Below are 15152 nucleotides of genomic sequence, written 5' to 3'. Positions count from 1 at the left end.
CCCCCCCCCCCACCCCCCTTGAATAAAAACATCCTGCCGCTGGAAACCTTGTCAGAGCTGGAAGACCTTCTCTGAGACCAACATCTAAAGAAACTACACAAAGAAATCACACAACAAGCATCTTGGGTCTAAATTCTCAGTCAGTCACTCATCAGGATTCTGGTTTCTGTCAGATAGGCGTGGTCGGTGTGGAGGCCGTGGTGGGGACAGTCACCGGGTGCAGCCCAAGATCCAGGGATGGAGTTTCGTCCGGTGGTGGGGGGCTCTTCTTCTGTGCCTCCAGCTTCTCCATCAGGTTTGTGTAGAGCTCCTTCACCGGCTCGCTGCACTGTGGTTACAGTACAACATACACAAAGAACAGCAAAGACAAGTGTGTGTCAGTCTGAGAGCCAGAGTGTGTTTGGACCAGTTCCTGTCAGCACTTTGTCATTTGATGACAGTTATTAAAAAGGATTTTTAAGGCTGATGCTGATTTAAAGAAATCTGATAACAATATATCAACATCATATATATCAAATATTTATTTCTGGTGTTGTTCTGCTGCTCTAACAATCTAGTTGAAACCAGCTGTTTTGAAATGTGATGCTCAGACATTAGCTGAAGGTGTCAGTTTTACTGCTGAAAAGCTTCTGTGTCTCTGAGTCGCACATATATTCACCATTAGGCAGAATGACTGTTACACTGTACGTTAACTGCTCATCAGTCTTCTCCTCACGAGCCATGGCATTAGCTTGCTTTGTGGCTAACTAAGTTAGCAACAGATAACATGTGTTTGATAGCAGCGGTCAGTGCTGCACATCACTCCCTCACACCCTGACCTGGTGTCAGTTTCCACAGGGACTATTTCTTTAGTTGATGTAACATTGGCACCATTTCTAGAAAGAGAATTTGAATTTTCTTTTTCTGGTCAAAGGTCAAGGTGACCTCACAAAACATTTTTGGCAATAACTCAAGAATTCATAAACTATTTACCTAACAGGATAAAAAATCATGACATTATATATCCAAAAGGTCAAAGGTCAACATCACTGTGACATCAATGTTCTGCAAAAACACTTCTGGCCATTATTCAACACTGTAACTCAGGAAGGAGAGACTGTGACCATACCTCCTTTAAGGGGAAAGAGGTTGAGGTCTATGAAGACCTGTGAATACTCCTCCAAACAACCCGAACAGACAGGCCTTCAGCTGAATACACAGCTGGTAGCAGACGATTATTTTTTGCATTGAATTTATGTTTCATGAAATGCTGAAATTCCTGTTCATGCATTAAAGTAGACATATCATTGCAACTACAGTATCTACAGTAACCTAAAGGCTGAGCACAACAAATAGTGTTTTCATTATCTGTTGCCTTATCCTTCATTTACTTCAGTGATTACATAAGTTCTATGCTTGTAGTAATGCTGCAAATATTATTGCAATTCTAAATCTGAAAACTGAATCTGAAAATCTTGCAAATCTGAAAACTTCCTGTAATAAACCAACATGCCAGAAAAAAAGAATCATATTTCACTGTAGAAACTGTGACTGTGCAGCAGCTCACCAGAAAGCAAACTGTGAGATCACAGAGTCACATCAGAAGATTTTAATAATGAAGAAGTTGCTGCTGCTGCCATCAGTGTGAATTACACACAGCTCCTCTGGAGACTGATGAAGAAGACGAAGACCTCTTCCTGATTCTCTCCATTTCTACAACTCCTGTCCATTTCAAAGCACAAGCTGAATGTGAAAATGAAGCCAACCTGTTTTGGAGGTTCCAGAGTTTTCATCAGGGTTTCCATGTATGACGGCAGCACTTTGTGTTGTAGATGCAGCAACATTCGCAGGGTGTGTCTGTGGACATTCTCTTTACTGAAAAATATTCAAACAGAGACACAAACCGTCAGGAGACATGGTGGAGATGTGACAAGAATATAGCTCACAGGCTCCTGGGAGCTGATGAGCATCGTGTTCAGCTTTCAGCTACTGCTCAGTCCTCCCTGCGTCAGTTCAGCTCAACTGTGTGTGTCTCAGTCCACTTAGTGTTCTGCTCTGATAATGATGTGTTCAGCTACACTGACTGTGGGTTTGGAGTAATATTACAGAATCTGTTAGAATCAACCCACCTGGAGAAAGACGTGAGGAGGAAACCGTCAAAGACAACGGAACAAAACTCTTCAGATCCAAATTCGTCGGAGAGCAGTGTGAGGTGTCCGGTCAGCAGGTGCAGGAAGATGTCGCCGAAGGCCATGTCATTGTAGGTCTCCACTGTAGGTTCACAGCACAGATCAAACTCTTACTTTCACCTGGCTCGTGCTTCTCTTCATTAGTGAAGGTGTATAAACTGAACCTGCTCTGGCAGCAGTTTTCATTTTGTCCATGATAAAAATCCTTTCATAATGACAAATATACAAATAAAAACTAAACAATAATATGAAAGACAGCTTGTCCTCTCAAACTGACCCCAGACAAAGAACAGTATTACACAACAGTAAGTTCTGACATAGTAATCTGATTGGATGAGAGTCATTACATGAGTGCTGATATAGAGTATAATGAATATATGATATAATATATGAATGAAATGATGTCTGGTCGCCAGGAGAGGATGATGGGAAGAAGCTTGGACACTTCAGCGCACACCTGAGGTAACGTGTAGACAAAGTAGCAAGCTACTGTGCACTGTGCAGTTCAGGAAAATGTTTATGTGTTGCTTAGCAACAGCCCAGTATCAGTCCAGTTGAGGAACTATTTGTTTATTTAACTAATATGGTGCTTATAGAACTGTTGTATAAAAGCAGGCTGCAGCCTCGTACCTATGATGGAATCACAGCCGTGCTGATATTCAGTACAACATCACGACCTTGAGTGTGATATTGCTTAAGTAAATGGAGCCTTCTCCACTAACCTTGTGGCAGTTGAAAAACGACACCTGTAACCATGGTAACTCTACACAACAAAGATGGTGACCAGCTGTAGCCTCAAAGTACTTAAAATACACAGAAATTAAAAATGCAGGTGTGACATGTTCTCTCTCCTCAGCTGATCCTGGACCACGAGGAGAGGGAGCTGTCTCCCTCTGACTCCTGGCTTTTCTGTTGTGTTTTAAGAACGGAGGTCTGGTAGTCTAGTGTTTGGTTCTTGTTAGTTTATTTGTTCTTTTTTCTGGGTCAATTTGGGGGGGAGGCTATGGATCCTGTAGCCTACTGGGTGACTGGCTCAGACACCCTCCATGCTTTTGTTCTTTTTGGCCTTCACACTCTCGGTTTTGTTGTTGTTTGTAAATACAATAATTTTCATTGACCTGAACCTCAGCGTCTTAATGTGTTGCTGCTGGTCACAAGGTTGAACCAAATGTTTTGTTGACAGCAGAACAAAAAAAATTGTCACTGATGAAAACTAGACTGAAACAACAACAATTTCACTGAAACTAATAGACATTTTCCTCCAAGAGAAAAGACAAAAAAATTAAAGCTGCCAGAAATGTCATTTTTTCAAAATTACATGTTTTCAATGACAAGACAAACTGGGATCCCGGAACAAACATGACAATCAGATAAAAAAAAAAAAAAAAAAAACAGAAACACACTTAGTTTAATCAATAAGATGAAATGTCAGACTGACCCAGGGCAGGCAGTAACCTCTGTAAGGCGTTCTTGTTCCTCAGTTTGGCAATGTGGAGGACGTAGTACAGACCCATCTCACAGGCCACTCTGTTCTCCTGCAGGTACCTGAGGAAAAAACAACAGTCACGATCACAGCACTGACATCATATGAGACACATGAGAGACATGAGACATCAGCCAGAACATAATAAAAGGCTAATTTAAGGTATTGATGAAAATGTAGCTGGTGATGGTGGTTTTGATTCTGCTCAGGTGGAGAACTGGTCCATGTTGAGCTACATCAAACTCACCGAGGCTGCAGAGCAGAGCAAGGGCTGCTGTCTGCAGCAGCAGTTAGCGGGCTAGCTGTTTCACAGTTAACATGGTCTTTCTCACGTAAAATCGCTAAAGAGGAAGTGATTCTGTGGGTAACTGTTGCTGCTCAGACAGAGAGCAGGACAAGAAAGACAAAGAGGAGAGAGAGAAGAAGGAGAAGAAAGAGAGGAAGGAGCAAGAGTAGAAAGAAAGATGAGAGAGAGAAGGAGAGGAATCTCCCCGCCCTCTTACACCTTTACCCCTTCCCCTCACTGCCTACTCCAAACCACCCACCCCCACACATCTACCGACCCTTCATTAAAAAATAAAAATAATTCAGTAATATCCACTTTTTGTCTTTATAAGAGAAAGTAAAAAGACACCTCCAACCACTTGACAGCAAAGTTTATAGATGTTTAACTTTCTCTAAACTGATGATCCTTCACTTTCACCTTAATACAGTGAGTGACAGTGAGAAGTGTTTCCAGGGTCTGAGAGTTTCACTGCAGCTGATATCCCTCATACATCAGAGAAATACCACCCTCCAGTGCTAGCAGTTCAGTACTGCATCAAAGTGTTTGAATAAATATGTATTGGTTTCAGATTAAAGATATAATTCCATTTGTAACCGTCCATCCAAATAATAGTTGGTTTACATGCACCTGAGTGATGACAGCATTACTCTACAGAGCACACACACCAACACACACCGACCAAGGCTGTACAACTCTCAAATTTTGTCATTTTAACAACACATCCCCCTGTGATTGGGTCTACAACAGAATACTGAAAAACATGGGAGTTTCATTTAACCATTATAATGAATCCTGCTGCTTTTGGTTGAAATTCCAGCCTCAGTTCGAGCCTCTTTGTGTCGAGTTATTCTCAGTTTGATTTGTTCTTGTTTTCATTGTTTTACGACACTGAGGCTTTACAGTGATCAACAGAAAGGACCTGACCACGTCTTCCACCACTGTGTCATTCCATAAAGATCTCTCATGTCAAAGCAGACAGTCGGTAGTATTGACAGTAGTGTACTTATCACATTTTAGACGGTTTGTCACGGTTTGTCTTTTGCACTTTAGAAACCACCAGCAACTCCCTTCTAATGACTGAATCATCAATCAAACCACTGTAATCCTGCTGTTTACTGGAGCAAGTACTGGAGTACTTGCTTTTTTTTCTTTAGTATCCAAAAATAATTTTTTTTTTAACGTCACCACATTGTTATAGTGTTCCACATTTACAGAATCTAATGACTCTGAGATGCCTGGCTGAAGCACTGACCGACTGTAGAACCTGTAGAATAAAAAGCTTGTAGAATATGATTTGATAGAAATGGCCAAAAAAAAACACAACCGAATTAACAAAACGACGCCAACTGCGAGCTCTTTATCTGGAACTAAACAAACTTCAGTACCTCGACATTCTTTCTAAAGTTGGATGGCAAATTTCTGTAGGTAGTGATGAATTTTGGTCGCGTAGCAAACATTTAAAGCAAAAGGAATCTATTTAATATATATTATAAAATTCCAAAACAAACAAAATAATAAAACTATACTATTGTATACTATAGTTCCAACTTGATTAAAAAGGTCCCATATTTTACGCTTTTTCCATGTTTTATTTGAAGTTTTGATATTAATAACTGCATATATTGCATATACTCAATGTAGTGTTACATCTCCTCTCTCAGGTTTGTCTCTGGAGCTCTAGTAACAACAGGTCAGTGACTGTTTTCTGAGTGACGCACAGGCAGATCAACCACAGATTGTAGCCTACTAATGTAGCTTGATCAAATTCTGATATTTGAGAAAAAATAAACTTAATCCAGATTGAGGTCTCCAACACCCAGCTCCTTCTCCCCTACGGGAGTGTGTTCTGACACTTGCCAGGCTGTCATTGTATATAAGAATTCTTTCTTAATGTCCTGCCTATCAAAATAAAGGTTAAATAAAATAAAATAAAAATAATATCATTATCCTTGGCTGTGCAATGATCTATTTGCTTCCTGAAATCCAATGATTGTGCAGTGTTTCCAACCATTTAATGACTGTTTGGTGTTGTGTTGTTAATAAAGTTAAAACAAATGGATGGTGAGTCCAGGTGGGCTGTGCTGGGGACATGACTGAGGGCAGTGACTGGTTTGTTGTGACATCACAAAGTTCCAGAAGTCCTGACGGCTGGTTTTAAGGCTCAGGTTCTGAATACAGGCTGTGTGCATTTCTCTGTGGACTGAGGCTTTGATACTTTCACAGTTTTAATATAGAACCTAGACCTGATCTATAATCAAACGTTAATACTCTTATATAATGTAAAGAGCATTATATCAGATACAAGTATCAGTGTTTCTGTTGCTGGCTCAAGAGAGGACAAAGTAAATACACTAATAAAAAGTCACATTATTTAATTTCTGCACTATTGTGTTTATGTTATTGAATCTAATAAGTTTTTCCTGTGGTGAGAATAAGATATAAAGGTTCTTTCTTTCGAGTGCTGGTATCTCATATCATGTCACCATGCCTCCTCCTGCAGTGTTTTACCTGTTGAAGGCATCAGGCAGGGTGGTGGGGTATGACAGTGAGCTCTTCTCTTCACTGGGAAGTTTCTGCTCTACCGTGAAGGTGTGATCGTCAACAACCACTGACATCATGGCGGGCAGGAAGCGGGTCACGACCTCCAGATCCTGACGGCAGGTGCACAGGAAGACAAACTTATGGTCACTCGATTAAAGTGGGGTTTAATGTCTGATGAGATTTAGTGACGCCGTGTACGCACCAAACGAGGCTCTTTAAAGACCTGGCTGTCGATCATGTCCCATGCTCCTTGACCCAGTGACAGCATCCTCAGCAGCAGCATCAGGTCTGAACTGTCCTGTTCACAGACACAAACACCAGGACTTCAGATAGTGCTGATAAACTGGAGTGTGTGCGGGAACCAGAACACACTTAAAAGTAGCTGTAATTTACAAAACAAATAATCCAGTAACACAATACTACAGTCTACTGGGCACAATGGAACAGCCCTGATGTTATACACCAGTCTGTTAGACCAGACATGCACCATGTCAACAACAGAGATGGGAATATGGAAATACAAATTAAACCATTATAGTCAACATTGTCTAATCACTCACACAGACTGTAGAGACCTGCTGCACTGAAATATTGTGCGAAACTGTGTTCAGACTTGATTGGTGGGTTTATGTAAAATGGTAGATTGATAGTCTGCTGTGATGCAGCGACATTCAACTCAATATTAGTTTACTATTTGCAACTGATAAAAATCTAAATTAAGAGTTAGACTTCATGTTATGTTAGTTATGTTATTATTAAGCTTAATACAAAACCATTGTCATTGTTTATTGTGTTGCTCTTGAGTTAAGGGTTTTTTGTGAAACAAAACAGCTGTTAGCTAATGTAGCCTGACAGCAACTCTTAAAGCTCCATCCAGTCTAAAGGTAGATGTCCATGTGTATCAAAGCCTCAGTCCACAGAGAAATGCACACAGCCTGTATTCAGAAACTGAGCCTTAAAACCAGTCGTCAGAACTTCATGAACTTTGTGATGTCACAACAAAGCAGTCACCGCTCTCAGCCATGTGCCAAGCCCCGCCCCGCCCACCTGGACCCACCAATCAACCTTGCAGGATTTGGTTTCTCTGAGTGTTTTACCTGAAGTCTACTATATTTTTATTGGATCACTAAGAAAACTGTTAGAAGAGAGGAACAGCGCCTCCTCTCCTCTGATTGGCTCACCGACCTGTTGTTACTAGAGCTCCAGAGAGAAGCCTGAGAGAGGAGATGTAAAACTACACTGAGATGGTTTTTGTTTCTTAAAACCATAAATATATCTTCTTATGGATGAAGACTTTAAATAACACACAGTCGTAGAGGAAAATATGGAGCTTTAAATTTGGGGTGTTCAGTAATTTTTTGGCATCAATGGGCAAAAACTCCATCATCACCATCACTGGTTTGAGAGCAAACCAAGTCCAGTCAGATTCTTCTTCTTATGAATTCTCCTTTATATATTTCCTTGACCTCATGACGTTTTCCATTGAGGTTAAGGAGAAGTGGTTAGGGAAGGAGATTATTTTCACTTTTCTTTTCTTTCTCTTGTTCTTCTTCTCACAACCCTGCCTCCAGCTGTTGATCAGTAGAATACCAAGAAAACATTGGGATGATTTTCTATCATGTTATGAGCGTTCTTTTGCTCAGTATGCTCACCCTAGGTAAAGCTTCCTGACTTAGCAGCTCTTGCAAGTTCCTCATGATACTTAGGACCAGGGTGTTACAGGCGAACGGGTCACAGAGGATCATGGACAGGTCCCTGAAACACACAGATATTAATCCATAAATTCAACCGTGATAAACAGCTCTGTTCATAAACATCAGCCATCCCCTTGTGTTACCCCAGGACTTGTTCCTGTCCTTTCTTCACTCCATCCAGGAATCCTTGCAGCTCTCGCGCTCGCTTCCCGTCCACAAACTTCTCGCGGATGCAGGCGTCTAAACACCAAGTAAACTGTAACAACACACAACAGTCACACACAAGAGGCAAACATGTAACACAAGGCTAAAACACAGGAATCACAGGGTGGGGGGTTCCTCAGCAGCACAGTGTTTGTGCTGACCTCACCTTGTGGCAGGGGTCTACAGAGCAGATCTCACTGATGTCCAGGTCGTGCAGCGACATCAGCAGCTCTGCTCTCAGCGTGCAGTAGTGGACATTTCGCGTTCGCAGGAAGAGTGTTCGTAAAAACTGCAGCACCATGTCGTACAGCTTGACGTTCTTTCCGATCATCTGGGTCAGCTTTAAGACCACCTACAGCCAACAGACCGCTGGACAGTTAACACCAGCCACGCTCAACCCTGGGAACTTTGGTTTCTTATCTGACGATGGTGACTTACCTCGCCTTGGCGTCGTGTTTTAGGAGAAGGGCTGAAGAAATTGTGTAGGATGGAGAGGTCGCTGCTGAACAGAGCTGCTTCCTTCTCCACAATGTACTGCTTTAGCAGGGGTGACACTTCATCTCCGAACAGAGCCTGGTTGTCCTGCCAGATCTGCCTTTTCACCTCCACAGCACACACCTTGTACAGCTCCTTGTCAGCCATGACCATCTTCAGTTTCTTCTCTGGCACCTGTAGGAGGAAGCGTATGGTAAAGATCTTCGACGTCTTTTACAAAGACAAGTTTGACATTTCAATTCAACAATTTCCTCTGGATTCATTATCAGCAACTACTGGATGAATCACCAGAAAATTCAGAGCAGACATGGTGATGACGCGTTTTCCTGATATTTAATTTGGTGTTTTGATGACGGTGCTGGACAGCCCTGTCTCAGTGGATCCTGCTGCAGCTATGGGAGGCGTCACCATCTTCTGTCCGCTTCTGAAGCCATTTTAGACGAAGTGTACAAAAGCCTGAGCAGCCTGTCACTTAGGGTGACTGACAGACAGCTCACTGATGTTCTTCTCGTCATTTTTGAAATTTTGTTAAGACTGTGCTAAACTTTGGAAGTTAGAAGTGAGGTACTAGTTGTGTCTGTAGGGGACTGGGTCAGATTGAGTTAAAACCTAAACATGTAGGAAATTCTCTTTGGTTGACTCTGGATAAACAGGGATGTAATCTGAAACTAGTCTGAGTGGAAGAAGCAGACAACCACGAGGAAGTGATCCTAGTTTCTTTAGAAAGATGAAAAATGTTGTTTAGATAGAGTCCTCCTTTTGTTATATTTAGTTCTTTGATTTAGCAGCACCCGTTTGGCCAGTTTCTCCTTTCAGTTACCCTTAATTAGTGACTTTTATCATTATTCATCTCTTCAGCATTAATAAAATTGCATTACCAATCACATCTAGGTTTATGTTACTTCCCTTTTCCCCAAAAACAAACTGGGTTGTAAAACATGTCATTCCAAAACTGGCAGGTCAGTGTCAGTGTGAATGTGGTGTTTAGTTGTACTTCCTGTGGCTGTACACATGTTAATATGCCCCAGCCCTAAAAGCTCTTGCCTTGGGGAGATGCTTCAGAACCTGCATCACGACGGGCTGAATGGACGGCATTTTGACAAGTGGAAAGCTCTTCTCCAGCAGCTCTTCCAGCTTCCCGTATCTGTGAGTAAACACAAAACAAAGCACAATAGCATTCAAGCTTGTTCCTTCAGAAAATGTTACTCCCCGTCAAAACCGACCAATGACACACCTGTCCTCGTCCTTGCCCTCTGCAATGGTGGCCACTCGCTCCATCAGCTTTTCTCGAAGCTCGTCAAAGACAGACTGGTGGAACTCAAGCCGAGGTGTCCCATGGAGGTCGAGGAAGGGAAGAGCGGACTGCAGAGTCGGCAGCAGGATGCCATTTTCCATCTGCAATCATGAAATCAAAAACTCATCAGGGATTATATATATATACACACACACTACCGTTCAAAAGTTTGGGGTCACTTAGAAATTTCCTTATTTTTGAAAGAAAAGCACTGTTTTTTCAATGAAGATAACATTAAACTTATCAGAAATACACTCTATATATTGTTAATGTGGTAAATGATTATTCTAGCTGCAAATATCTGCTTTTTAATGCAATATCTACACAGGTGTATAGAGGCCCATTTCCAGCAACCATCACTCCAGTGTTCTAATGGTACATTGTGTTTGCTAATTGCGTTAGAAGGCTAATGGATGATTAGAAAACACTTGAAAAACCTTGTGCAATTATGTTAGCACGGCTGAAAACAGTTTTGCTGGTTAGAGAAGCTATAAAACTGACCTTCCTTTGAGCTAGTTGAGAATCTGGAGCATCACATTTGTGGGTTCGATTAAACTCTCAAAATGGCCAGAAAAAGAGAACTTTCATGTGAAACTCGACAGTCTATTCTTGTTCTTAGAAATGAAGGCTATTCCATGCAAGAAATTGCCAAGAAACGGAAGATTTCCTACAACGGTGTGTACTACTCCCTTTAGAGAACAGCACAAACAGGCTCTAACCAGAGAGAAAGAGAAGTGGGAGGCCCTTCTGCACAACTGAGCAAGAAGACAAGTACATTAGAGTCTCTAGTTTGAGAATTAGACGCCTCACAGGTCCTCAACTGGCAGCTTCATTAAATAGTACCCACAAAACGCCAGTGTCAACGTCTACAGTGAAGAGGCGACTCCGGGATAATGGCCTTCAGGGCAGAGTGGCAAAGAAAAAGCCATATCTGAGACTGGCCAATAAAAGGAAAAGATTAATATGGGCAAAAGAACACAAACATTGGACAGAGGAAGATTGGAAAAAAGTGTTATGGACAGACGAATCGAAGTTTGAGGTGTTTGGATCACACAGAAGAACATTTGTGAGACGCAGAACAACTGAAAAGATGCTGGAAGAGTGCCTGACGCCATCTGTCAAGCATGGTGGAGGTAATGTGATGGTCTGGGGTTGCTTTGGTGCTGGTAAAGTGGGAGATTTGTACAAGGTAAAAGGGATTTTGAATAAGGAAGGCTATCAATCCATTTTGCAGCGCCATGCCATACCCTGTGGACAGCACTTGATTGGAGCCAATTTCCTCCTACAACAGGACCATGACCCAAAGCACACCTCCAAATTATGCAAGAACTATTTAGGGAAGAAGCAGGCAGCTGGTAATGGAGTGGCCAGCGCAGTCACCAGATCTCAACCCCATTGAGCTGTTGTGGGAGCAGCTTGACCGTATGGTACGCAAGAAGTGCCCATCACTGTTCCAGTGACACACACACACACACACACACACACACACCAACTCAAGCTCGTAGCCTACCTTTAGATGGATAACGATGGTGGAGAGAACCAAACGGTCCAAAGTGGCTCTACTTTACTAGAGTTGATGCAGACACCGCCCGTTGTCACAAGTGTGACAAATGTTTTGTTTGTTCAAGTTTTTTTTTTTTCCTCAAAAAGTATCGATAAGAGTACCGTTAAAGTACCGGAACGATAAGCAGTATCAGTAAGAATAGTACTACCGTTAAAATCTTAACGATACCGATCCCTAATTAACACTGGTAATAACAGAATATATCTCTGTTTCACAGACGCTGTTTAGTAGACACAGGATGTCTTGGAGGGTTTGGGAGCTGGGCTGCCACATCTTTCTCCTTGTTTCTCTGATAACTTAAGTTCGATGACTAAATTCCTTCATCCAGGATAAAATGCATAGTTGAAAACGACCAAGATGTAAAAAATGTAGCGTCAAAATAAGGCTTATTGTTGTTTTCCAGGTTGTTTCTGTACCTGTTAATCAAACCCAAGGTATAACTATAAGGTGTTTGACCTAGTCTATTGTGTGGATCAAGACCTGGCACTGCGTACACTTTAGTGTCAAAGAGGAGCAGTACATCGCTTGTGTGGAACTATTTTGGTTTTAAAAAAGAAGATGCTGCACAGAGTCATGTATTGTGCAGAACCTGCCCTGGTACTGTTGTTACCTCACGAGAAACACTACTAACCTGTATCAGCACCTCAAAGCCATGTACCATAGTTGCATGGCTAAAATGCCGACCATCAGTGTGTTTGGTAAGACAAATACCACCCGACAAGGATCACTGACCGAAACGAAAGCATACCTCCATATAAACGCAATTCAAATGGGCACGGGGGAAATTATTCAGGCAATAACAGAGTTAATAGGGAACTCTGTGCCTCTCAGCACGGGGACAAACCTGGGTTTACGGCTTTGATAAATACACTGGATAAGCGGTACAGCATGCCCTCCCACACAAATTTTAGCCAGGTTGCCATACATTTTTTTCTCTACTATAACTGAAATGGGTCAAGCCGTACAGCGGAGTCCAGCGGACTTCGACCTCAAAGCTTGCTGCCTTCAAACTGCCTACTTCCCAGACGAGCATGCGGGGGGAAACATTGCAGCTGGCCCAAGAGGTCAGCTGAGATCTCCATGAAGAGAACCATGTCTGCATAACCACTGACAATTTTACATGATTACAAGGCTGTAAGTTAAACAAATCAGTCAATATATTACTGTGATTGAAGTAGTTAAATAAAAATATGTCATTCATATCAATTCATGCATCATCTAATTTCATCATGACATAGGCCTGGCCTACAGGAAAGAACAGTTTATGTTTAATCTTTTAGTCATTATCTGTTAGTCATAATATAGTATGATTTATTGCTTGCGTTTGTTGAATAACACAGAAGATAAGGAATTTATCGCAAATAATTTAAAATTAAATTGCAATCGCAATATTGATACGATTATTTCCCCAAATCATTCAGCCCTAGTAGAAATATATATAATATATATATATATATATATATATATATATGAAGTGACTCAATAAATGAATAAATAAATAAATGAATAAATGAATGGATAAATAAATAATAGCTTTTTTTTATTACATTTTTATTTAATTCAGGGGACTTTTATTTCCAAATGCCACATTTATTTCCCAGCTCTTTTTATTTCCATCTGTTGTATTCAAAAAAGGGGGCGTGGTTATTTCAGATTCAGACCAAAGCATCAGCACTGAAATCAAAGTCCTCAGAAACAAATTAAATATGGAATTATAAAATAAAAGTCCCCTGAAATAAATAAAAAGGTCATTTTTAAATTAAAAACCTATTTATTTATCTATTTATTTGTATAGGTATTTATTTATTCACTCACTTATATAGACTGCTCAAAAAAATCAAGTGATTGGGAATCAGTTCAATATATATATATATATATATATATATATATATATTAATACAGTTTAATTTAATACTGATTTAGAGGGCATTTCAATTGATTTAGACCTACCCAAGACGTTTTTTCAACAACAATTGGTGCATAAAGCAGTGAGTCGGTGCTCAGTGCTTTAACTACCGAACCGGAAGCTCATTTCATTCTGATAATTGAAGTGGCACGCCAGTATTTTCCTGTTTTTGTGCAGCTGGTTGCGGTTGGACAGCTTGTAACAGCTCGCACTTTTCTCTTCAACCCCTCATCTGCAGGACACACTGTAAGAGTACACCCACAGGTGAAGCACCGCGGGCTGGCTACCGTTTCCAACTTGGTGTTGACACTGCATTTATACTATATAGGATAATATATTTCGAATATATTACCAATACCAGTGACTAAATGTGCTTCACAGGCTGCGGACAACTTTTTGCACGTTAGACCTGCATCTACATTTTTAATTACTATTTCATTGAAACGGTGCTGAAGTTAGCCAACATTAGATAACAACAGGGACAGGAGGCTAGCTATGATGCTACATGGTGTAGCTGTAGGTAATTTACACAACACGGACAAACACCTTGTAACGCAGCTTTACCTGAAACTGATCAATGGCTTTCAGCGGCTCGGTGCAGTTGGTGAGAGTTTCTTTCAGGTCCTCTCCGTTGGATATTCCGAGCTCCGGCAGCCCCGCGAACATCTTCGTTTACGTTTAATCATCGACGGAAGGAATTCTGTTTGGAAAAAATAATCTAGTATGTGAATTTGCAGACGTAAATATAACCGCTTTCTACAAAACACACCAACGCATTATTCTTTTCGCTGTCATAGCAAGCTTCCCGTGTTGCAACTTTGTAAACAGTCCGTCAGAAACAGCAGCTATGAAAGAGTTCCGCGCTTGTTTCCAGGACTGGGACTGAAAAGTAAAAAGAAATCTCGTTTCCTAACCACTTCTCCTCGACCTCGATAAAACGTCATGAGGTCAAGGAAAGATGTGAAGGAGAGTTCCTGAGGACTTGGGAAAAGAATCTGACTGCACCTACACTAAGTTTCTTCTTTTTTTAAAAAAAAAAACTAGCTTTATTTATAACACCTGGACGATAATTACTCTTTTCCTAACCACAAAAACAAAACTACAAAAAATAAGATAACATGAAAAAAAAAATACAAATAGAGAAAGTTGAGCCATTAAAATAATAATGAAATAGAAATAATGAACTGACCAAGAGATCAGAATAAATTATATTCAGACATAAGTATAGGCCTATTTCCTTGCGTAGACGTGTTTAACATTTCAATAGGCCTACATTTGTTAAGCAGAAAATATTAATTTGTAGTGCTTTACACAATGAGGGGATTTGGTGGAACGACATTTATGTATAGACTATAGTATGTTGTTATGATGATGATATTGTTGACTATAAATTCTATCTACTTGTTGTTCATGATGACTCCTGACTGGATTTAAAGAGAATACATTTATATTTATGTATTTGGTCTTCAGTCGATCAGACAAGGATTTCCATCAGTTCTGGATCGTGTCACAAACAA

The 15152-nt window shown here is 40.8% G+C and overlaps 1 protein-coding gene across 1 annotated transcript; it reads right to left on the bottom strand.

Moving 5' to 3' along the window:
• Positions 1–6: 6 nt before the first annotated feature.
• On the bottom strand, positions 7–14467 carry nelfb (negative elongation factor complex member B). The gene is made up of 13 exons (XM_023397794.2): positions 14200–14467; positions 10106–10266; positions 9916–10015; positions 8815–9045; positions 8543–8728; positions 8316–8428; positions 8131–8233; positions 6681–6776; positions 6446–6588; positions 3607–3713; positions 2109–2250; positions 1746–1854; positions 7–328 (listed from the first exon to the last, which is right to left on the bottom strand). Exons 1-13 carry the CDS (start codon positions 14299–14301, stop codon positions 170–172), a joined length of 1752 nt encoding a protein of 583 aa, XP_023253562.1. The 5' UTR covers positions 14302–14467; the 3' UTR covers positions 7–169.
• Between the last annotated feature and the right edge of the window lie 685 nt (positions 14468–15152).

The sequence above is a fragment of the Seriola lalandi genome, unplaced genomic scaffold, assembly GCF_002814215.2.
Source record: "Seriola lalandi dorsalis isolate HSWRI2012SDOR001 ecotype SW California unplaced genomic scaffold, Sedor1 jcf7180002054883, whole genome shotgun sequence".
Lineage (NCBI taxonomy): Eukaryota > Metazoa > Chordata > Actinopteri > Carangiformes > Carangidae > Seriola > Seriola lalandi.
This window is presented reverse-complemented; position numbering and strand designations above follow the sequence as displayed.